Source organism: Phoca vitulina, unplaced genomic scaffold (assembly GCF_004348235.1).
Source record: "Phoca vitulina isolate PV1807 unplaced genomic scaffold, GSC_HSeal_1.0 scaffold1, whole genome shotgun sequence".
NCBI lineage: Eukaryota > Metazoa > Chordata > Mammalia > Carnivora > Phocidae > Phoca > Phoca vitulina.
In genome coordinates, this window is record NW_022589704.1 from 64080954 (window position 1) to 64104309 (window position 23356).

A 23356-nucleotide genomic window follows, 5' to 3' on the forward strand; every position below is an offset into this window, starting at 1 on the left:
TACAACCTTAATATATTTTGTTTTGCACTATTATGTCAAGCCTTACAAATGTATGCATTCAGTTTCCAGTTAGCATTATCACTTAGTACCACTGAATTACTTTTTTGTTGTTGTTGTTGTTACAGGAGGATTTTGAGGAAGATATCTAGTATCTTAGAATTCCCTATTATTGTTCAATTAGTATACATACAAAAAGTTTTTTGAAAATTTGTCTGAGATCCTCTCACATCTCAAAATTCTGAATACATAAAACTGGAATTTTTTAATTATAGAAAGTTTAATGAAGAATTCCAATATATCTATTATTAAAATACCATGAGTTCAAATTTCCTAGTCAACTAAAATATTAGAAAAACAGAACTTATTAAGAACAAAGTAATTAATTTACTAAAGTATTGTCACAAAAAAATGTGTAAGACTTGTACCTTGAAACTTTCCTAAATATCTGAAATACAAATTTTTCTATAGAATCATAAAAATTTAGATTATCTGGTTCATTAAAACATTAATAGAAAACACTAGATTTTATAATTGTTACACAGTTTAATAACCACACTTTCTCTTTTAATTACTATGTTCTACTTTACCTTTCTATAAAAGTTAGCTATTAATTTCAGTGCACAAATCAAAATTACTCAGAAGGAAAGGATGCCAGGCCACTAACTGACAATTTGGTGTTTGTAGTAACTGCATTTATCAATACAGAAGAAAGCTATAGAGTTATTCCTTTTAAAATTAATGTTAAGCATCAATATCTCTTAGTTTTGGAATACTTTACCTCTTTTTATAAGACTACACAAATTTTCCTCTTTAAATATAATCCCTATTTTTAAGGGAAAAAATTGGCAAACATTGGAATTCCTAAATAATTTTTTAAGTCATCGAGCCTTAGGCAACTAAGCCTCTTATTTCCTACCTGTGTTTTATCAAGACTACATGAGTTGATTTATGAGCTTCACATGACCTAAAAAGAAATAATTACTGGTTTACAAATAGGTAATTTCTAGGAATTCTGTCACTGTAGCTAGGAATGTACACTGCAGCAAATTATTCAGACTCGTTTTTGTTTCATTTTGTTTTTTACTTTTACAATAAAACAGTGTTTAAAGTTTTTAAGTTTTTGCTTGTTTGTAGGTCTCATCCCATATAACCATTTTTGAGATCCTAAGATATGTGAATATATTTCAAGACCTATTAAGTTTATATAATGTAATTTTATGATATTTTATGTGGAAAACCCAAAAGACTCCACCCCAAAACTGCTAGAACTCATAGAGGAATTCAGTAAAGTGGTAGGATATAAAATCAATGCACAGAAATCAGTGGCATTTCTATACACCAACAACAAGACAGAAGAAAGAGAAATTAAGGAGTCGATCCCATTTACAATTGTACCCCAAACCATAAGACACCTAGGAATATATCTAACCAAAGAGGCAAATAATCTGTACTCAGAGAACTATAAAATACTCATGAAAGAAATTGAGGAAGATACAAAGAAATGGAAAAATGTTCCATGCTCATGGATTGGAAGAACAAATATTGTGAAGATGTCAATGCTACCTAGGGCAATCTACACATTTAATGCAATCCCTATCAAAATACTATCCACTTTTTTTCAAAGAAATGGAACAAATAATCCTAAAATTTGTATGGAACCAGAAAAGACCCCAAATAGCCAGAGGAATGTTGAAAAAGAAAAACAAAGCTGGCGGCATCACAATTCCAGACTTCAAGCTTTATGACCAAGCTGTAATCATCAGGACAGTATGGTACTGGCACAAAAACAGACACATAGATCAATGGAACAGAATAGAGAACCCAGAAATGGACCCTCAACTCTATGGTCAACTCATCTTCGACAAAGCAGGAAAGAATATCCAATGGAAAAAAGACAGTCTCTTCAACAAATGGTGTTGGGAAAATTGGACAGCCACATGCAGAAGAATGAAACTGGACCATTTCCTTACACCACACACATAGACTCAAAATGGTTGAAAGACCTAAATGTGAGATAGGAGTCCATCAAAATCCTAGAGGAGAACACAGGCAGCAACCTCTTTGACCTCAACCGCAGCAATTTCTTCCTAGAAACATTGCCAAAGGCAAGAGAAGCAAGGGCAAAAATGAACTATTGGGACTTCATCAAGATAAAAAGCTTTTGCACAGCAAAGGAAACAGTCAACAAAACCAAAAGACAAAGACAGAATGCGAGAAGATATTTGCAAATGACATATCAGATAAAGGACTGGTATCGAAAATCTATAAAGTGCTTATCAAACTCAACACCCAAAGAACAAATAATCCAATCAAGAAATGGGCAGAAGACATGAACAGACATTTCTGCAAAGAAGACATCCAAATGGCCAACAGACATATGAAAAAGTGTTCAACATCGCTTGGCATCAGGGAAATCCAAATCAAAACCTCAATGAGATACCACCTCACACCAGTCAGAATGGCTAAAATTAACAAGTCAGGAAACGACAGATGTTGGCAAGGATGCGGAGAAAGGGGAACCCTCCTACACTGTTGGTGGGAATGCAAGCTGGTGCAGCCACTCTGGAAAACAATATGGAGGTTCCTCAAAAAGTTGAAAATAGAGCTACCCTACGACCCAGCAATTGCACTCCTGAGTATTTACCCCAAAGATACAAATGTAGTGATCCGAAGGGGTACGTGCACCCCAATGTTTATAGCAGCAATGTCCACAATAGCCAAACTATGGAAAGAGCCAAGATGTCCATCAACAGATGAATGGATAAAGAAGATGTGGTATATATATATATAATGGAATGTTATGCAGCCATCAAAAAACCCCGAAATCTTGCCATTTGCAACGACATGGATGGAACTAGAGGGTATTATGCTAAGCGAAATAAGTCAATCAGAGAAAGACATGTATCATATGACCTCACTGATATGAGGAATTCTTTTTTTTTTATTTTTTTTATTGTTATGTTAATCCCCATACATTACATCATTAGTTTTAGATGTAGTGTTCCATGATTCATTGTTTGTGCATAACACCCAGTGCTCCATGCAGAACGTGCCCTCCTCAATACCCATCACCAGGCTAACCCATCCTCCCACCCCCCTCCCCTCTAGAACCCTCAGTTTGTTTTTCAGAGTCCATCGTCTCTCATGGTTCGTCTACCCCTCCGATCTCCCCCTCTTCATTCTTCCCCTCCTGCTATCTTCTTCTTTTTTTTTTTTTCTTAACATATATTGCATTATTTGTTAAAAAAAAAAAGAAGAAGATAATAGGAAGGGAAAAATGAAGGGGGTGGGAATCAGAGGGGGAGATGAACCATGAGAGACTATGGACTCTGAGAAACAAACTGAGGGTTCTAGAGGGGAGGGGAGTGGGGGAATGGGTTAGTCTGGTGATGGCTATTAAAGAGGACATGTATTGAATGGAGCACTGGGTGTTATATGCAAACAATGAATCATGGAACACTACATCAAAAACTAATGATGTATGGTGATTAACATAATAAAATAAAATTAAAAGAAATAATAATGTAGTTTTATGAGTTATAGTAACCAGAGTTCCTTTTCAAGGGAACAGATCTTTTATCACCCAAACAAAGATTATCTAACATGTAAAAACAGAGTTGTTTACAGGTACTCATAATTGAAATCTCAGTGTCCACTCAATGTCTCTTGATAGACTAGGGCTCCTAATTTAAATTATGTGTCCTCTGCCTTCTTACCTTGTGTCTTGTCTAGGCTTACTCCAAATACAGAATTATTCTATTTTGATCAATTTCCAATTACTTGAATGTCTTGTTCTTAACAGCTAAATGGTCTCCTGGGTGTTCTGAGTTGTTTTTAGAGACTGCTTATCACAAAGCTCAAGGCCTTTGTTGATGGTGCCACAAAGGCTCAGTCTTATTCTAGGGCAATCTGAGTGGTTCCTGGCAATCCCAGAAGCAGGAATTCCAGTGGCATGGGGAAACTTGAGACAAATGTGGACTTAGGTAACTCCAGGAAGAGAGGAAGAGGAGGAACTTGACCATCTAGAAGATTATTATCTCCTGATAGGAGGAGAGACCAACACAGAGCTTCAGAAGCTCATACTCAGATATAGCATTGATGAATGAATAATCAGGAGGGATTTTTACACCTACATAAAAATGCCACTCATCTAGTTTTATGTCAACATTTTTTATGTAGTTTTGTGATTTCTTCTGAGTATTTGAGTGGTAAAATTCATTTTCCCACACATACCATTAGGCCAATTGGCTAGAAAGGGTTTCTTCCATGTCTCAGGATTTCTTAGATGTCTCAGGATATCATAGGCTCTGGAATCATCAGGAGGAAACAATAATTTTGAATCATCTGTGTTATAAATATTGATATGAAACTTTACAGATTGGGAGCCATAATTGTTTACTGTTTTCTGAATAGGAGAAGAATGTTCATTCTGTTCTTGAAACAAGGGAACTCTTGTGGTGGATTGATCTAAATTTGAGACAAAAACAAGCACTTGATACTTTCTTGGCTCTTATAATAAAGATAAAGAAGTGCAGAGGTATGACATAGAAGCTAAACAAAGATTCAGTTATGACTCCTCACTAAAACAAAAAAGTCCTTTGAACTTAGATAGTTTGGGGCCATGACCTACAATGTCACTCTCAGACAGTGGAGGGCAGACAGAAAAGAGGAGCCAAAAGAAAAATATCAATTATTTACCTACATGTGGTTCTCATCTTGCTGACTCATCTGACAATTTCTGAGTTCCATGCCAATTTAATATTAAATTGTTAGTAAATGCTAAAGACTAGATTGTTGCTGAAAATAAAACCACAGATTAAGAATTTAAAATGAGACTGTCATTTGTTTTTAAAAACATAATGCAGAAAAAAAAATGCAGAAAGAAAGCAAGGACTATATTAACTATCTATGCTACCTAACAACATTACCATAAACTTAGCAACTTACACAACACATGTTTATGATCTCACAGTTTTTGCAGGCATGTTTTAGCAGAGTTGTCTGCTGCAGGGTGCCACAAAGCTACAATCAATGTATCAGCTGGGCTTGCTGGTGCCAAGCACTGTACTAGGTAATAGAGATATAAATATGAAAAAGCCACGTACAACCCGTTCCTCTGTGGATTTTATAGCATAATGGGAAAGTTACATGCATAGATAGGTGATTTCAATATATTTGTTACTTAGGATATACAAGAGCTGAGATTTGGTGATCGGATGTGAAGGGCAAGTTAAGGGAGCCAGTCAAGAAAGACACCTGGGTTTTAACTTAAGTAAATTGGGTGGCTTGAGTGCCATGCACTGATGTTTAATACATAAGAGTAACAACTGTCAACAATTCACCCATAAATATACTTTCCTAGAATGAGATGATTACATTTTATTAATTCCACCTGGTCTGCTTTCCATTATACATTTACATATAAATAAATATGTACAGGAATTGTAAGCATCTCTACTAAAGAAAGACCTCATTTCTTCTAGCTTATCCTTAATTAGCAATGTCATTCCCCTGACATGGCTGATTGAGCCAAGAGTAGCTATCCAACCCCAGAGGGACCAATCCATAAACTAATCTGAATTAATCAGATTCCCTTTTGAGAATTTGAACTAAGATACTCAGAAACCTAATAAGTTGCTAGCTGAGGTAATGGTAGATCATTAGAGTAAAGGTCCATGAACTCCTACAGCTGAGCTCCCTAGAGCTTCATGTTTTCCAGACATGCTGAAATCCAGTTGCTCTATTTTCTTTAAATTTTAAAAATATTCTTTTTTTTTAAATGTCTTTATCTTGGGCTAAATTGAGTAGGATTTTATTACCTACAAACATTTTTCCTGCCTAAAACATTTTGAAGATTGTTGATTTCTACTGAGAAATCAAGGAACAAATTTTTTTTAGTTTTTTTAATTAAAATTTATCATATAGATTATATATTTAAAAACCATACACTAGCTGGAGTACAAAGATCTCTATATGTGACATCATTTATTAAAAAAATAAGCTTTAGCAATTGCCTATTATTTATAGATAAGGGCAATTTTTATCAAAATTCACTTTCTTCAAGATACTTTATGCAAAATAACACTGCGAGTTCTGTCAAAGACTTCTTCATTTCATTACACTCCTTCTTTTCAATTCAGTCAACTGATCTAATTGCAGATTTGTCATCAGTCTTCTGTTCCTTGTCCAAACAATGCCATTCTTTTCCCCAGCATTATCCATATTATGTGTATATGTGGGTGCTTATAATATTGCGAATAGCCTGAGATGAATGCCAGCAACATACATCTGCACCAAAAATGTCAACTGTCATTTATCTGAATTTCAGTCTTAACTGTGTATCTTATATTTTTGTTTAATAAATCTGTAAACTTCAACATGGAAGAAACATGGGGTCTGCAATAACATGTTTCTGAAATTGAATAGTAACAAAAAATTTCATAGATGAATCCAGAGATTGTTTGGAATGTGCAGGAGAATTGGGTCTTGATACATCAGGAACTTAAGAATGCAGGTCTGAGCGTTCGCTATGAGAAATGGCAACCAGGGCTCAAGGAACAAATCTTAGATTCCATGCCAGATAAGTTTTTCCTACCTGAATTTAAAAACAGAAACACCATCTAGATTAGGAAGCCATATTTTAAGAAGCCACTATGTCTGATTTTTTTCTTTTATGGGTCTTTTGTATATTCCAGTATTTTCATTAACAATGCGAATTTGTATGTCTTGGTTTTCCAATCATATTGCAGAATTATAAAGGAAGAGTCTTGAGGTTCTTTTGTAGCCCTAGAGCACCTATAGCAGGGGCTTAATTAATTTTGGTATTACTTTCACAGAGAAAAAAAAATGCTTCCTATTAAACGTGAAAGAAACTGTATCTTTTCCCAGGACATAAAACAAGTACCATATTATAATCAGATGTCACTCAATGAGGTATGTGGCCAGTTTATAAACATGGCATTTCAAGCTTTGGGGGACACTGAAGAGGCCAAGAACATCCATTTTTTCTTACCCTTTCCTCAGGGGTTATACAAAATCAAGGTGATTTTTCTCCATCAAATATGATCTGTCACTTGAACTATATTGAAATTTCAGGGAATGCCTTAGAAAACATACTTGTACATCTTTGTATCTTATTGAGATAAAAGGATTGGGAAATTGGTCATTTATAAAACCATACATTGACCCAAATTCATTTTTTTCTACAAAATATAATATTGCTTGATTTAGGACCTATTTATGGACACATTCTGACTTCTAGGCACTGTGCTAGGAATAGATCTACTGTGGGGGACAAGACACAAAGCCTGACTTCAAGGAGCTTACTATCTACTTTAAATTTATACATTCATTTGTAATATGGTTAAAATACAAAATACAAAACAATCTATGCGGAAAGTGTTTTAAATGACTTGTGCCAAATCATTGACCCCATTTCTTTTGACATTCTTTTAAAGGTTTTGTTTATTTATTTGAGAGAGAGAGAGAGTGAGTGGGAGGGAAAGGGAGAGAGAATCTGAAGCAGACTCCACACTGAGCTCATAATCAGAGGCTGGGCTCAATCCCAAGATCCCATGACAGTGAAATCATGACCTGAGCCAAAACCAAGAGTCAGATGCTTAACTGATTGAGCCACCTAGGTGCCCCTCTTCTGGCATTTTTATGATGGACTATGGTGTCCCAGAATAAGCAAATCACCTCCCCTCCCTTTAAAAACATGTTTTCTTGTTTTCTGCACTTATATCAACAATTAAGAAGGCATTGGACTTAAATATTTTAAAGTATGAATATACTGTAAATTTTAAATCCAGTGATAACTAATTTCATAATTTAGAATCTGATTACTTCCTCAGTAGTGAAGATGTTACTTTCACTAAGGGAAATGTGCAGGAAGACGTACAGAAAAGGGCTTTGAAAAAGGTGAGACTGGATAAGACATTTTTCAGTGTGCTCCCTCACCAGGTAATTTTGTTCAGTCAGAGAGTAAGAGAGAGAATTTGGATTGGCACATTAAAGAATTGATCTACCAGATTAACAGATATGAGTGGCTCTTGAAAATCAACTTTGACATGCAAATATTACCAAAAATCAAAAACACCAGTAAGCCTAAATTCAAATGGAGCATTATGGCATCAGAATTTCTCTAAACGTCACAATTTTCTCCCAGTTTTGCATTGCTTGAGGTTGCTTTCATCACTTGATTAAAACAGTTTTTAGTTTATACTCAAGTATTAAAACATAGATACTGAATACATTAAAATTGCCTTTCTCCCCATTATTCATAGTATCAAGTGCCTTGAGAAGATCTTAAAATCTTTGAGTCTTAGGAAATCCCTGGCAGTTTACTTCTGAGACAGGTTAATTTGTCTCTTTTCCTTCTGAACCATCTTCAAAAGTAGACGCTGACAATATGATTTATAATTCAGCCCCACCTAAATTCTTCAATCTGAACTGTTTCCCTCATCTGAAACATTATCTTTATCTGAAATATTTCTTTCTCAGTTCATTTAAACCACCCCTGCTATACTGACCTCCTTCACCTAGCTTACAAAGGAACCTACCTCATTTTTTTTTTACAATTTTACACTAAAAAAACAAAAGTTCCCAATTTTAAAAAAGTCTGTTCATTCATAAATAATAAATCTACCCCAGAAAGGTTCTTTTTAGTGTCAGCTATGAACGTTTTTCTTGCCTTTTCAGTCAAGAAAATGACAACTAGAAACACATCATTCAGAACATCTCTTGGAGTTAAAACCACAAATTTGAAAACTCCAGCCAGATGTCACCTGTCCAATATGTTTTACATATTTTTAGTTGCTGAAGAATTACACTAGCCAAAAGAATCAATTATTTCTAAAGCAGGAGAGAGAAGAGTGAACCTATGTTTAAAAAAAAAAAAAAATGAGCCTCCTAGGTTTCTTTGCTCTTAGTGAAATACAGCACTGGAAAACAACACTATATGTATGAAACAACTTTTTTTATTAGTTTTTTTTTCCCTTTTCACCAAATACCAGGAACTGGTATAACTTCACACCAGAAGAGTGAACATATAGGAAATCATCCTGTGACTGTAAACATGCATTGAATTTCCAGGATCACTGCTCTTTTTTTTCAAATCTTGCTCACATGAGCTAGCGTGCTTAGGTTTGCTATTTCTCCTTCCTAGGGAACAGAAAATTGATATAAATGATGTGTTTTCCCCTGTGTCTCCAAATAATTTTCATTGTTTATAACAAATTATACAAGCGTCTTGTGATTCTTTTCCAAATTCTCAATTCATAAAGAAACATTATACTCCAATTAATTACTGAAGCCACATGCAGTGTATATATAAATATGTACTGTTTGCCAGTTTTGTTTGTAGTTTGGTTCCTTAAAATGCCTAAGACTTTAGGCTGAAAACCAAGAGAGAGTAAAACATGCCAGATTTGTCAGTCTGTCTAATGTTCCTACTAGCTTTGTATAGTTGGCACATCTAACCTTAGTTGCAGCATGTAAACCACACCTGCTCTCCTGACCACCCTTACATATTTATTTGCTGTGAGGTACTTGTTTTGCTTATTAATATACCCCGTACTCTGATTCCTTTCCTTAATCCAACACCAACCTTCCTTTTTCGAGTCACAATTATGAATATGTGCAATTCCTCTCAAGAACAGTGACTGTTGGCACAGTTTTTCAGGCACTATACTAGGAATAATGAATGAAATTGGTTGAATCAATTACCTAAGTTGTATTTTGTTATTTTCTAATTTACAAAATGGGAGAAGTAGGCAATATTCGGTTGAAAAACTGGTGAAGCTGTAGGGCAAATTCCATCCATAGACACTTGATATGTTTCCATGCCATTTATTTTTTTCCTAATGTGAATTTTCACTCCTAAAATAAGGAAACTTTCTTCAGGTTATCATAGAACCTAATCTACTCTCTTCTCTTACAGCAAGTTCAGTTCACACATTTACAGCCTGCCTGTCCCTGTAAGCATCTATGTTTGGAACTCTGAGCTAGAAGAGGTCTAAGGTTCCATAGAGCCATAGGAAGGTAATAAACTGAAGGATTTTTTTTTTTTTACAGTACATTCAATTTCATTACTGATTTGTTATTAAACATTAGACCATGAAACCAAGATATTAGGACATTAAATGTGGACAAACAATATAAGTACCATTAGCCTACAGGGAAAGCAATGAATGATCTCATTTAATTTGTGGAAAGTTGGATAGCAGAAATTCTGCAAATGAAATTAAGTGCTATGCCTCATTGAATGAGCTCAGAGCTCTCCAAGGGGAGATCTGGGTTCTAGTATACAGCAAATAACAGGCAGTGTCTTTAATTTAGCTGTAATTTTGCAATGGTTAGTTGGCAAAAGATATTGAGAAGAAGAATGTAAATGATCCAACCCTGTGGGAAACTAAGAAGTGCCCATGTCAATGAAGCTCTCAAGGTTTCCAACTGAAATAAAAATATGCTAGATTTTTATTTGTACTGTCCATTGATCAAATCATTTCCAGTTTTCAATTCATTCCCATACTCCCTCCAAAGAAGTTGGATTTAAATTTTGGTGAGATTCTTAATCAGACCTTTCCTCTCAAAAAGTTCAATGATCTTTTTTTTTTTTTTATAGCTATTTCAATCATTTTGACATTTTCTGCTCTATCACCACTTGGGCACGTTTGTTGATTTCTGTGAATCATAAATTCTGGACACACTGAAATATCTGCCACTTTCACTTAGCTTATTTTGAAGATCTCTCTTAAGAAAATGTATGCAGTTGAAAGGAAGGTTGTAATGTAGAAGTTGTGTGTGGAGCAAAGTGCAGGCCACACCTGGCAGCTCACGGCAGGTGAAAACTTGGGGATACTGCACACAGCCTTCAGCATCATTACTCTCTGTCTAAGAAAACCATTATAGATAGCAGATGTCTTATTTTGTACAGACTTTTTATTGAAGTCATCCAGAAGTTTCTTCAACTATTTCATTAATCTATAACTTAAGACGTGGGAACTAACTCAACCCTATTGCAGCAGAGATTTTCTCATTTCTCTCTTTTTGCGTTTAAGAATTTAGCAAGAAATAACCTTGTTTTCACCCACTACTCAGCCCTCGTTTATTGGATAGAGCACTAAGTGCAGAAACAAGATCTGATTTTGAATCCTGACTCTGATACTTGACAGTCTAACATTTTCTTTAAAAAGTCCCTTAACCTTGATGACTGCCCATTTTCACATCAAGTCAATGGGGATAAAAGTACCTACCCTATCAAGTTGCTAAAGAGCTCTAAAGTTACAGGTATGAAAGAATTTTGTAAATGGTTGATTACAAGTTTAGGTATTAGGTACCCATACTATTAATTTCTGCTAGAAATTAAATTGAGATTTAGCAAATGCTTAAATGGCACTTGACTCTGTTAATTGGGCTCATTCGTATTAGCTCAAATGACCTAATTAATTATAATAAGGCAAGAAATAAAGTTATTCTACTAGAGTCAAATAACAACGAGATAACTTCTGTAGACAGACTGATGGTAGGACCATTTTAAGCTCTTCTAGTAACCTCGTTGTGTCCAACTTCCAAAGAAATGGCTAATGATCCTAAAACAAACTGATTAACAGTATTCTGATAAAATTTTTCTCTATGTAATTATATTTTTTTCAAAAAGCTTGACATGACAACAAAGTAAAATGGTATAAATCATTCAGTCCTCCTAGAAAACCCCTAACAGCATGTTTCTAATTAAAATATAATCCACATGCAATGAATTGCACAGAACTAAAGTGTGGAAGTTGATTAGATTTCCAAATGCATATGTAACCCACATCTTATAAAAACAAAGAATATTTCCATTTCCATTACTTCAGAAAGCTCATCCCCCTGCCTTCTTCCAGTCAATATTCCCATATACAACCACAGTGATTATTGTCATTATAAAAGATGATTTTACTTATTTGAACTTCATAAAAGTGGAATCATTAAATATGCACCTTTTTGTGTCTGGCTTCTTTTGCTTAACAAAATGTTTTGGTGTTTTACCAATGTAGTTTTATAAAAACTGTTGTTTATTCATTTTTTTTTTCATTGCTAAGTAGTATTCTACTGACTGAACATATCATAATTTGTTTACTCATTTCCATGTTAATTGGACATCTGTGTTCTTTCCAATTTGGCAACATTAAGAATAAAACTGTCTTAATGGACATACCTCTCATATCTCTAGAAGTGGTATTACTGGGTCATAAGATAAGTACATATTTCGTTTGAAAGAAATTGCCAAAATATTGTTCAAAATAGTTGCATTATTTTACACCTCTACCATTGATGAATGTTTCAGATGCTCTGTACCTTCATTAAAATTTTTTTTATTTAAATTCAATTAGCCAAAATATAGTACATCAATAGTTTCAGATGTAGAGTTCAGTTATTCATCAGTTGCCTATAATACCCAGTGCTCATCACACCACAGGCCCTCCTTAATTCCTGTCACCCAGTTACCCCATCCCCCTGCCCAATTCCCTTCCAGCAAACCTGTTGTTTCCTATAGTTAAAAGTCTTTCATGGTTTGTCTCCGTCTGATTTCTTCCCATTCAGCCCTCTGCTTTGTTTCTTATATTCCACATATGAGTGAAACCATGTAATTGTCTTTCTCTGATTGACTTATTTCTCTCAGCATAATACCCTCCAGTTCCATCCATGTAGCTATAAATGGTAAGATTTCATCCTTTCTGATGGCTGAGTAATATTTCATTGTGTGTGTGTGTATATATATATATATATATATACACCACATCTTCTTTATTCATTCCTCTGTCAATGGACATCTGGGCTCTTTCCATAGTTTGGTTATTGTGGACATTGCTGCTATAAACATTGGGGTGCAGGTGCCCCTTCAGATCACTACCTTTGTATCTTTGGGGGTAAGTACCTAGTAGTGCAATTGCTGGGTTGTAGGGTAGCTCTGTTTTTAACTTCTTGAGGAACCCCCATACTGTTTTCCAGAGTGGCTGTACCAGCTTGCATTCCCACCAACAGTGTAAGACGGTTCCAAAATTTGATATAGTCTTGGATATTTTAATTTTAGCACATGTGACATGGTATCTCCTTTTGGTTTTGTTGTTTACTGATGATGATTTTGAACCCATTTTTATATGATTTATTTTGAACACATTTATAGGATTAGTTAGCCATTCATACATCTTTGTGAAGTTTGTTCATTTGCCCATTTCTAAAGTTGATTTGTTGGCTTTTTGTTACAGATTTATAGAAATTCTAAATACAAGGCCTTTGTCAAATATATGTAATGAGAATACCTTCTCCTAATCTGTATTTCCTTTTCATTCTCTTAATAATGATTTTAATAAGTTGAATATTTAATTTTGATGGACTCCTGTTTATCATATTTTGTTTTATGAGTGGTGCTTCTTATGTCCTCTCTGAAAAAGTCTTGCCTAACTCAGGTCAAAAAGATATTCCCCAATATATTTTTTAATAAGCATTATAGTTTCAGCATTTACCTTTAGTCTATGATCCATCCCAAATTAATTTTTTGACGGAGGTAGAGATTCATTTTCACATTGCTCATCTTTAGCCAGCATTATTTACTGAAAAGACTATCCTTTCTTATTAAGTTGTCTTGGTATCTTTGTTGAAAGTCATCTATGTCTGGGTCTGTTACCAGATCATCTTTTCCCTCCCCTGATCTGTTTGTTTATACTTACACATATGGCACATTATTTTAAATAGTAGCTCTATATTAAGCTTGATATCAGGTAGTGTGAGTCCTTCAAATTTTTTTCATGATTGTTTTGACCACTCTCAGTCCTTTGCATATGAATGTAAGTTTAAAATAAACTTGTCAAATCTTCCCCAAAATAATTCTGTTGAAATTTCAATCAGGGTCACATTGAAACTACAGCCTAATTTTGAGGGGATTGACACCTCATTATTAATTCTCCAAATTCATGAACATGATATAGATAATGCCATTTATTTAGTCTTTGGTTTCTCTCAGCAATATTTGGTTTTATTACTTTAGAGGTCTTACACCTCTTCTGTTAACTTTATTTCCAACTATTTGCTGATGCTGTTGGGAAATGGAATTCCCTCCACCCCTCATTTCATTCTCCAATTATTTGCTTTCAGTATTTTTTAAATATTTTATCAGTCTACTATTACTGTGTAAAAAAATTTACTACTATCTTAGTGATTTAAAACAATACTCATTTATTATTTCTCAGTTCTCTAGATAAGAAGCCCAGGCAAAAATCCCTGTTCTCAGGGTCTTCTAAGGTTGAAATCAAGATGCTGGCTATACTGAGCTCTTCTTTGGAGCCTTGAGGGAAGAATCCACTTCTAAGATCATTTAGGTTGCTGGCATAATTCAGTTCATTGTATTTGTAAGACTGCAGTTCTGTTTCCTTGCTGGCTCTCAGAGGACATTCGTATAGAATGCCCACATTCCTTGCTACATGGTCCCATCCATATGCAAAATGGAAACTCTCCCTCATGTCAAATTACTCTCATGCTTCAAATCTGTCTCACCAGCAAGAGCCCTGTCCTACTTAAGGGCTCACCAGATCCACTAAGGATAATCTCTCTTTTAAGGACAACTAACTTGGGATCTTAATTACATCTGTGAAATTCCTTCACTGCAGCACTGAGATTAGGGTTTCATTTAATGACTTGGAGGAAAGTACGAATACACCCACCCAATGAATAGAATCTTGAGGTATCAGAATTAATCCTACATATAAATTCACCTTGTATTCAGCAATGTCACTATATTCACTTATTGGTTCTAATACTCACTTTGTAGATTTCTCAGAATTATTTATGTAAACAATCAAATAGTGATAATTTTACTTTTTACCTATCTTTATATCCTTTCTTTCTTTCTCTTGTTTTATTGAACTGGTCATGTCTTCAATTCATTGTTGAAAAAAGTGAACATGGATATCCTTGCCTTATCTAATCCTGAGTGTTTTTATCATGAAGCATGCAACGTATGATCAAATTATTTTTGAAAGACAGTTTATAATTACATATTCAATTTCTTTAATAGTTACAGTGTAGTTAGATTTTCTACTTCTTATTTTGTTAGTTCTGGCTAACAATATAATATTTCCTTTTTTCTGAAATGTGTTCAAACTTACTTTATGGTTAATATATGTTCTATATTGTGACTGGCCTATGTGCCTTTTATTTAATTACTTTTTTTTTTTTTGAGATTTTTGTTTATTTATTTCAGAGAGAGAAAGAGCACAAGCAGGGGGAGCAGGAGAAGGAGAAGCAGACTCCCCACCAAGCAGGGAGCCCGATGCGGGGCTCGATCCCAGGATGCTGGGATTATGACCTGAGCTGAAGGCAGATGCTTAACCCACTGAGCCACTCAGGCGCCCCTCTATGTGCCTTTTAAAAGAATGTCTTTTCTACAGGATGTCTATTATTGGTCATAGTGTTCTATAAATATCAAAGGTCAAAGAGTTGATAATGTCACTGAAATATTTTATAATTTAATGATGTTTTATCTAGTCATTCTATCAATTATTAGCAATACAGGGGCATAAATATCTCCAATTACCATAAATTTTTCTATTCCTACCTTTAAATCTGTTTTTTGCCTCATATACTTTGAATATTTTTTATTTAGATATATAAACATTTATGATTTTGTCTTCCTAATTTTTATCATCATCAAATAGCCTTAATCATTGGGAATATAACTTGTATCTTCAAGTCTACTTTATTTGATTTAACATAGCCATACTGTCCTTCTTATGCTGTTTGCATGGTATATCTATGTTTGTATTTGTAGTTCAACCTCTCTTAATCTTTATTTTTCTTTAAGATTTTATTTATTTGAGAGAGCAGAAAGGGTGGGGAGCAGAGGGGAGGGGCAGAGAAAGAGGGAGAGACTCTCCAGCAGACTCTGTGCTGAGTGCAGAGCTCGACACAGGGCTTGATCCCACAACCCTGAGATCATGACCTGAGCCAAAACCAAGAGTTGGATGCTTAACCAACTGAACCACCCAGGTGCCCCTCAACCTCTTTTATTTTTAAATTTAAAGTGTATTTCATGTAGACAGCATATATAGGTCTTGCTTTTCTATAATTTTTCTCTCTATATTTCTGTATTTCTATAACCATGCTACCCCTCCATTTTTTGATTTCATATATTTTACATCTACATATGTTATAAACCCCACAATCCAATGTTATAATTTTTGTCATTAAGCAATAGCATCCTGTTTTAGCCCTTGAAAAAAATTGCCACTTCTGCTCTGCTTATTTTTCTTTTTTTTTTTTAAAGAATGTTTTATTTATTCATTTGAGACAGAGATACACAGAGAGAGAGAGAGTAGTAGCAGTGGGGAGAGGCAGAGGAAGAGGGAGAAGCAGACTCCCTGCTGAGCAGGGAGCCCAACGTGGGGCTTAATCCCAGGACCTGGAGATCATGACCTGAGCCGAAGGCAGATGCTTAACCGTCTGAGCCACACAGATGCCCCTGCTCTGCTTATTTTTCTTAACCACTAGGCATAATTTTAAAATAAATTTTCTGCTTCTCCTTTAAAAAAATCTATATGGACTTTTTAAAATTTTTGCCTTTCCCCTTAGCCACCAGGATATTTTTAACTTCTCATAACTTTTTAATCATAGATTAAAAAATAATTTTAAAAATCTGATTATATTTAGGTAAAGGGGAAGTTAAAAAAATAATATTGAAGATGTATATGTCTGACAAAGGAAGTAAAAAAAAAAAATTTAAATGTTCAGTAAGGCTCCACTCTCCACAAAGGGTAGGTAAGCACACCTTAGAATCCATGGAAAATATATTATAATTAATAACCTTAAATGTCTTCTAAAAATCATAGGGACACTAGAATATCTACTTCTCAAGTTAATAGTTATTACCCAAATATAATTTCACCTAACCACACATATTATGTTCAGAGATGTGAATGATGACTCTAACTAGAAAAATATTTTCCCAATTCCCTCAACACGACCAATTTTATCTTAAGTAAATACTATTTGTTCCAGTTGACTGCACTGAACTATTGTTTATTTATTATTAGAAATAATTATAATAAGTCTTTCCAATCTTTTTTTTTTTTTTTTTGTCTTTCTAATCGAAAAGATAGCGTTAGGTCTACTTTTAGGCATAAAGGCTAAATAGTTTTCCCCATTCTTCCTACAAATTGAGAATTCTAGAGGGCTGTGATTATTAAGAAAAGACAAAAAACAAAAAAAAAACCTCTTGAGACTCTCTTATCCACAGAGAGAGAATTTTTGGAAAATTTTTAATGGTATTCCTTAAGTGAAGAAAGGATCTTTTGCTCCTCTCAGATGTACTCATAATTTCTTTCTTTCTTTTTTTTTTTGTCCATCAACAGATGAATGTACTCATAATTTCTTTAGAATCATGCGCCACCTGCCCACATTGGCTCCACATTTGTATGTCAGCGACACTTGACTAATGTCTGGAATACATATATATCAGGATTAACTAGGTCTTTTTGCAAACAATTCAACCAAGTTTCTCCTTATTTCTATTTAATAACTCATTACTACTGCCAAAGTTGTGTAAGATTCCATTTTAGCATCCTTTTCTACACTATACTGAGCCACCCCGACATGTACACATCCACATACACACATCCCTCAATTCTAGTCATTCTGAGAAGTATAAATTACAACGATCTATGAATATTTATCTCTAAAATTTAGATAAATTAAAGTAACAGTATCTTAAAATCTAAAGGTCTGATTCCAAGAGTAGACAACACTCTACTTTGGCACATAAGTAGACACTCAATAATTAGTATTGGCCAGTGATTTACGTACTTTCTTTTCTAATCATCACATTATCCCTTAAAATAATGTTATTATCCCTGTTTTATAAACAAAGGAATTTAAACCTAGAGTATTTATGTAACTTAGTCAAAATCACAAAGTTAGTAAGTGTCAAATTCAAGAAATATTATCTTAACCATGATTTAATGAGAGCATGGTTTGGAAAGCACATTTTGTGGGGTAAAGGCTTTCCTAACCACATCACCCTTATAGACAGGTTGGGCTCCTTTTGCTTACCCTCTTACAATGCTGTACTTCTTCAATGGCTCATCTTAGTTGTAATGAATAAATCACTTAGTACTGTCTCCCTCCCTTGCTGGATTATAATTTCATGAGAAAACTGTGTACATCCTGTTGTATTTCAGCTTTTAGAATGGTGCTTGGCATAATAAGTTTTTGATATATTTATTATATAAATAATTGAATGATTATGCAGCAAGTCTCTAATAAAGGGAAAGATTTCCGAGGATGTATCACAATTTTCACAGTTCAGATAATGCTAGGTTATAATTATGTAACTTGGACCTCACATAAAAGAATGTGTGTGATCACAATCAAGTGTCAGTTTAATCTCACTGGTTAGTTTTCACTAACATTTCATCTAAAGTTTTTGTGAAATGATAACAGTTGTTATTGACTGCTTAGCATATGTGGAATAGAGGTGAATGCCTTTAAACAGCACATTATCATAGGAAATAGTTTTGTTAGGTCTCTCAAGCCACACGTTATATGCCATCATGATTATATAATAATTGTATTAGCTAAAGATTATGTTCAGACCTCTGGTGCATCTGAAACTGTGCTCAACATATCTCATTTAGTCCTCATGACAAATACAATACTATATGATATGTCCTATTAATTCATCCATTTCACAGATACAGACACTAAAGCTTAGAGAGGATATTAACATGATAGTGACTGTAGGCTAGTCTTTAGATCCACATTGCCTGCCTGGAGAGAGGGCTCCTAGCTACTACACGGTACCATTATTAACCAGCATAAAATTCCATAGTGTACTAGATTCTGCAAATTACTTCTCACTGATAATGTTGAATAATAGATTGCCTCAGAAGAAGAGAATTAATTTTAAGAAAATGAAGATTGAAAATTTCCCCTTAGCTTAAAGGAACAGCCTGGGCATATGCTGATATATTCCAGGTATCCCATTCCAAAAGGATAATGTGAATTATTGCAATTGTTAGACATTTTGTTGTTTGACCTCTAAAGGATCAGACAGTAGTGTTGGCATCTTAGTGATATATAATAAGGAATTACACTGAGAAGTGGTGCCACAGGGGAAAAAAATTAAAAACCTGATTTTATTAAATTTATCTTCTTTTTGAACTTTCCCTCAAGTGGTGGATTCCTTTTCTCCATAGAACTCTAAATTTAGCAGCAATTTGGTGGGTTGAAGATTTGAGTAAATTAACAGAATAAAGGCATCTCTTTCTCTCACCTTGTAGAGTAATCATTGGGTAGAGCAACGTAAACCAATGGCATTCAAAATGTACTAAGAGAAAAGTCTTACACCTAACTCTCAAATGCTGAGAAACAATAATGATTTTTTTTTCCTCTGTGCCCTGCAACCCCTAATTGATAAAGTCATCAGAACTAAGAAAACTGATAGAAAATGTTTTTTCACTATAAATATCTCAGGGCTTGGTGTGTGGCCTGGGAAGGGTAAGAAATACAGAGAAGAACAAGAGTAGGGAGGTAAAGTGGAGGAAGGTGTAATCTTCTTGGCATTTTTTTTTTTAAGATTTTATTTATTTATTTGAGAGAGAGAATGAAATAGAGAGAGCATGAGGGGGGGAAGGTCAGAGAGAGAAGCAGACTCCCCGCCGAGCAGAGAGCCCAATGTGGGACTCGATCCCGGGACTCTAGGATCATGACCTGAGCCGAAGGCAGTCGCTTAACCAACTGAGCCACCCAGGCGTCCCATCTTTTGGCATTTTTTTTATATCTTTATAATTGACACATAGTAAGTTGCACATACTTAAAGCAGGCAATTTGATAAATTTCACCACACAGACATGCCCATGAAATGATCTCAACAATCTGAATAACGAACATATCCAACACCACCAAAAACTCCCTCATTCCCTTCATAACTCCTCTTTCCATCTGATATTTTTTTTATTCCACATCATTTTTCTGAGGTTCATCTGATAGTTCTTTACTTTTTATTGTTGAGCGGTATTCTATTGTATGTATTTTCCACAATTTGTTAATCCACTTATTGTTGATGGATATTTGGATTGTTTCCAGTTTGAGCTATTGGAAATGAAATTACTACGGACATTCCTGTGTTAAGGTTTTGTGTGGGCAAATGATTTCATTTCCCTTGGGTGAATATCTAGAAGTGGAATGGCCAAGTCATGGAGGTGTATATTTAACTTTTTTAAAATTAATAGATTTTGGGGGGGCAGTCTTAAGTTTACATTAAAAAATGAGTGAAATGTACAAATTCCCATACACACCCACCAGCCCTTCCAAGTTTCCCTGTTTTCAACATCTTGTAATCAGTGTAGTCAATTTGTTACAACTGGTGAGCCAATATTGATGCATTATTGTTAATTAAAGTCCATGGTTTATATCAGGGTTCACTCTTTGTATTGTACATCCTATGGGTTTTGACAAATGTATGATGATATGTATCCATCATTACAGTATCATACAGAATAACAGTCTTGCTGCCCTAAAAAATGCCCTGTGCTCTACCTATTCATCTCTTTTGAATGCATTTTTAAAAACTGACAGAGAAATATTCCAAAAGGAAGAAGATATATTCTCTCTCTGAAGGAGAAAGAAGAGGTGAGCAGGAAGAGGGCAGAGATGAAAGAGATGGAGTTAAAGTAGTTCCAGGGACCATCCCTTGCTGAGAGAACTGCAGATTGCAAAGCAACTCATATCTCTTTTTCCCTTTTCATAACAGAATGGAAAACTGAGGGTTAAATTACTGAACGTTACTCACACAACACTGACTAGGCAGGACTCAAGTACAGAATTTGTTACTCCCCTTAGGAACTACACCATCAGAAAACTGGGACACAGGGATCATTTTTAAATGAACAATTAACTTTTTAGAAGCTTAGGCTCACCAGAGTGCACTGCTGGAATATAGTAATATTTTACAAAGAAATAAATGAGCTAAAATGGCCTTTAACAGACTGTTCTATAATGAAGAGCACCAAAGCCTGCATTTTACTCCCTGAAATTCTAGCTTAGGCCATTTTCAGAGATCAGAATATGGAACTAGACAGAATCAGATTTGAGTGTATGAGTTATGACTTCATGGGATGTTTTGAGAGGTGCTGGGACAACATCTGCTTTCTAAACTATCTCCTCCCTTGGCTTGTCACATTGCTTTCATACAATCTGAGAGGGGAATTGCTTTGAGCTAATTTGCAGATGTTTAGAGTTAATGCAGCCACCTCTTTATGTGCACTTTAGTATCACTCAGTTTGTTCCATCATTTCTTAGCAGAAGACACGGATAGAATAGGGGATTGGAGAAAAGGGAAGAAGGCCTGAAACAACATAATTTTAGAATGCTGGGAATTTCTGAGATGATCAGGTTGGTGGAAAAAAGTTTATGGCAACCAGAGAGCAGTGTGAGGGCATTAGGTACCCAGGAGTCAGGTGAAGAGGGTCTCCAGCAGTGGAAGGAGAAAGCCAAAGGGAAAATTAGAAAGCAGTAAACCACACACTGCATCTGTCAGAGGACTGCAGAGGTCCTGCCCTAGGCATGCGACTCACACTAGGTTCAGTTTTAATGTGCCAAGAAGAAAGATAAAAGAAAGTAAGATGGGTTTATTTGTCAACAATCTTCCAATGCATCCATTCACTAGTATTCATCTCTGTTTCTATTCCAACATTCTCCTTTCAAATGTATCATATATTTCCAGAAACGTGGGGAAAAGTAGGGAGGAGCTGATAGAGCAGGATATAATTAAAAGTTATTTATAGGAGATACTTACCATGCTTTGCCCACGCCTTTCTGATCTTTCGATATAATCGACATGGCCAGTATCTTCATCTGTACCCGAGGGTTGTTTTTTCTTCCTGAAATTGCAAATATCAAGGAATTAACATGCTTCTTCCCTCCTACCTAGCACTCCTCAACCGGTGACTGCCTGACTCCTTAGATGGGATAATTTTGAGGCAAGTGTTTTGCACATTTCCCAGGACTCTTTCATGGGTTTTAAACTCCTCTAGACCCCTGTGGTAGCTGGCTCAATATAACACCCTTTATCCACTGCCTTACCTTTCTAGGACCACTTCCACACCTTCCTACCAGTTACAAGTGGTTCCCAAATAGGTTATTGTTACTCAAATCTCTCTCTCTCTCTCATTCTGTCCCTAGAACAGAAGTCAGATAGTGAACAAAGAAGAAATTATTGTATTACAACATCTGGGGGTAATTATAGGTAATTTTTTCTTTTCTTGGTAAGATCCATTTATTGGGGTTACCTTTTTCAAGCAATATGGAACCGAGGCTTCAGTTAGATTTAACATTTTAGAAGTAGTTATCCTATGGCAGATATTTTACTAGATTCGTTAGCATGTTATTTTCTTCTTATAGCCTAATTACAGTCTAATTTCACTAGCAGCTAACTATGATTTTCATCCATTCAATTCATAACCCCTGTTTCTCTAGGTTTGAACAGCCATGAGATAAATGACAACATCAGAATAACAGCCAACATAGAATATTTTTTTGTTTATGCCCAGATTATTGGGTAGACTTCCAAATGCCCCTTTTGAAAATCCCTATACCAAGGGGAAAATATGGGGGGGTAATCTTGATTGTTTTCACAGAGTCATCTTCTTTATCATGTAGCATACACCATTTACATTCCCCTCTACCCTCGCTTTGCTTCCTGAAACATCTGTTGTCCAGGTTATTGATTGAAGGTGAAGTTGCTTATTTCTGCTACCATGCATCAGTAATGCCTTGAAAGGTAACAGAATACTTGGCTCCGGCAGCTCCAACACTAGAGACATTGAATTATCTCATATAACAAAAGTTTGGAAGTCAACAATTTCAGAACTGATGCAGTAGCTTGATGCCATCTTCAAGGACCTATTTTTTTTCCTGTTCTGCCCAACTCAATGTGTTGAAATATTATTCCTCACGGTTACAGAATGACTACTAGTGCACCTCATATTACAACATTCTAAGTGGTAAGGAAAGGAGAAAGAAGCACTCAGACAAAAAGGTGCTTTTCCTTGTTTTATTAGGTAGAAACATTTTTGCATAAATACAAGCAGAGTTTTCTTTATGTCACATGGACTAGACTGGATCGCGTGGCCACATTAACTACTTGCTAACACAATATACTGATTGACTTAGGCCATTCGTGATTTATCCTCCTAGCTTGGACAGAGCTCCAACTAAAAAAAGAACAGGCATTCTGCTGACAAATATAATGAAGGGATGGTTGAAAGATGTAACGAATGTTGTCTGTCTGCCATGCTGCAGTGCCTATTGATATCCACCAAAG

At 35.1% G+C, this 23356-nt stretch overlaps 1 protein-coding gene across 1 annotated transcript in view; it reads right to left on the minus strand.

Moving 5' to 3' along the window:
• The window catches only part of XIRP2 (xin actin binding repeat containing 2), a 341970-nt gene extending 320125 nt beyond the window's left edge, over positions 1–21845 (minus strand). The window contains exon 1 of the mRNA XM_032408845.1: positions 21830–21845. Within this exon, the coding sequence (XP_032264736.1) occupies positions 21830–21832 (3 nt within the window). The 5' untranslated portion in view covers positions 21833–21845. The remainder of the gene's footprint in view (positions 1–21829) is intronic.
• Between the last annotated feature and the right edge of the window lie 1511 nt (positions 21846–23356).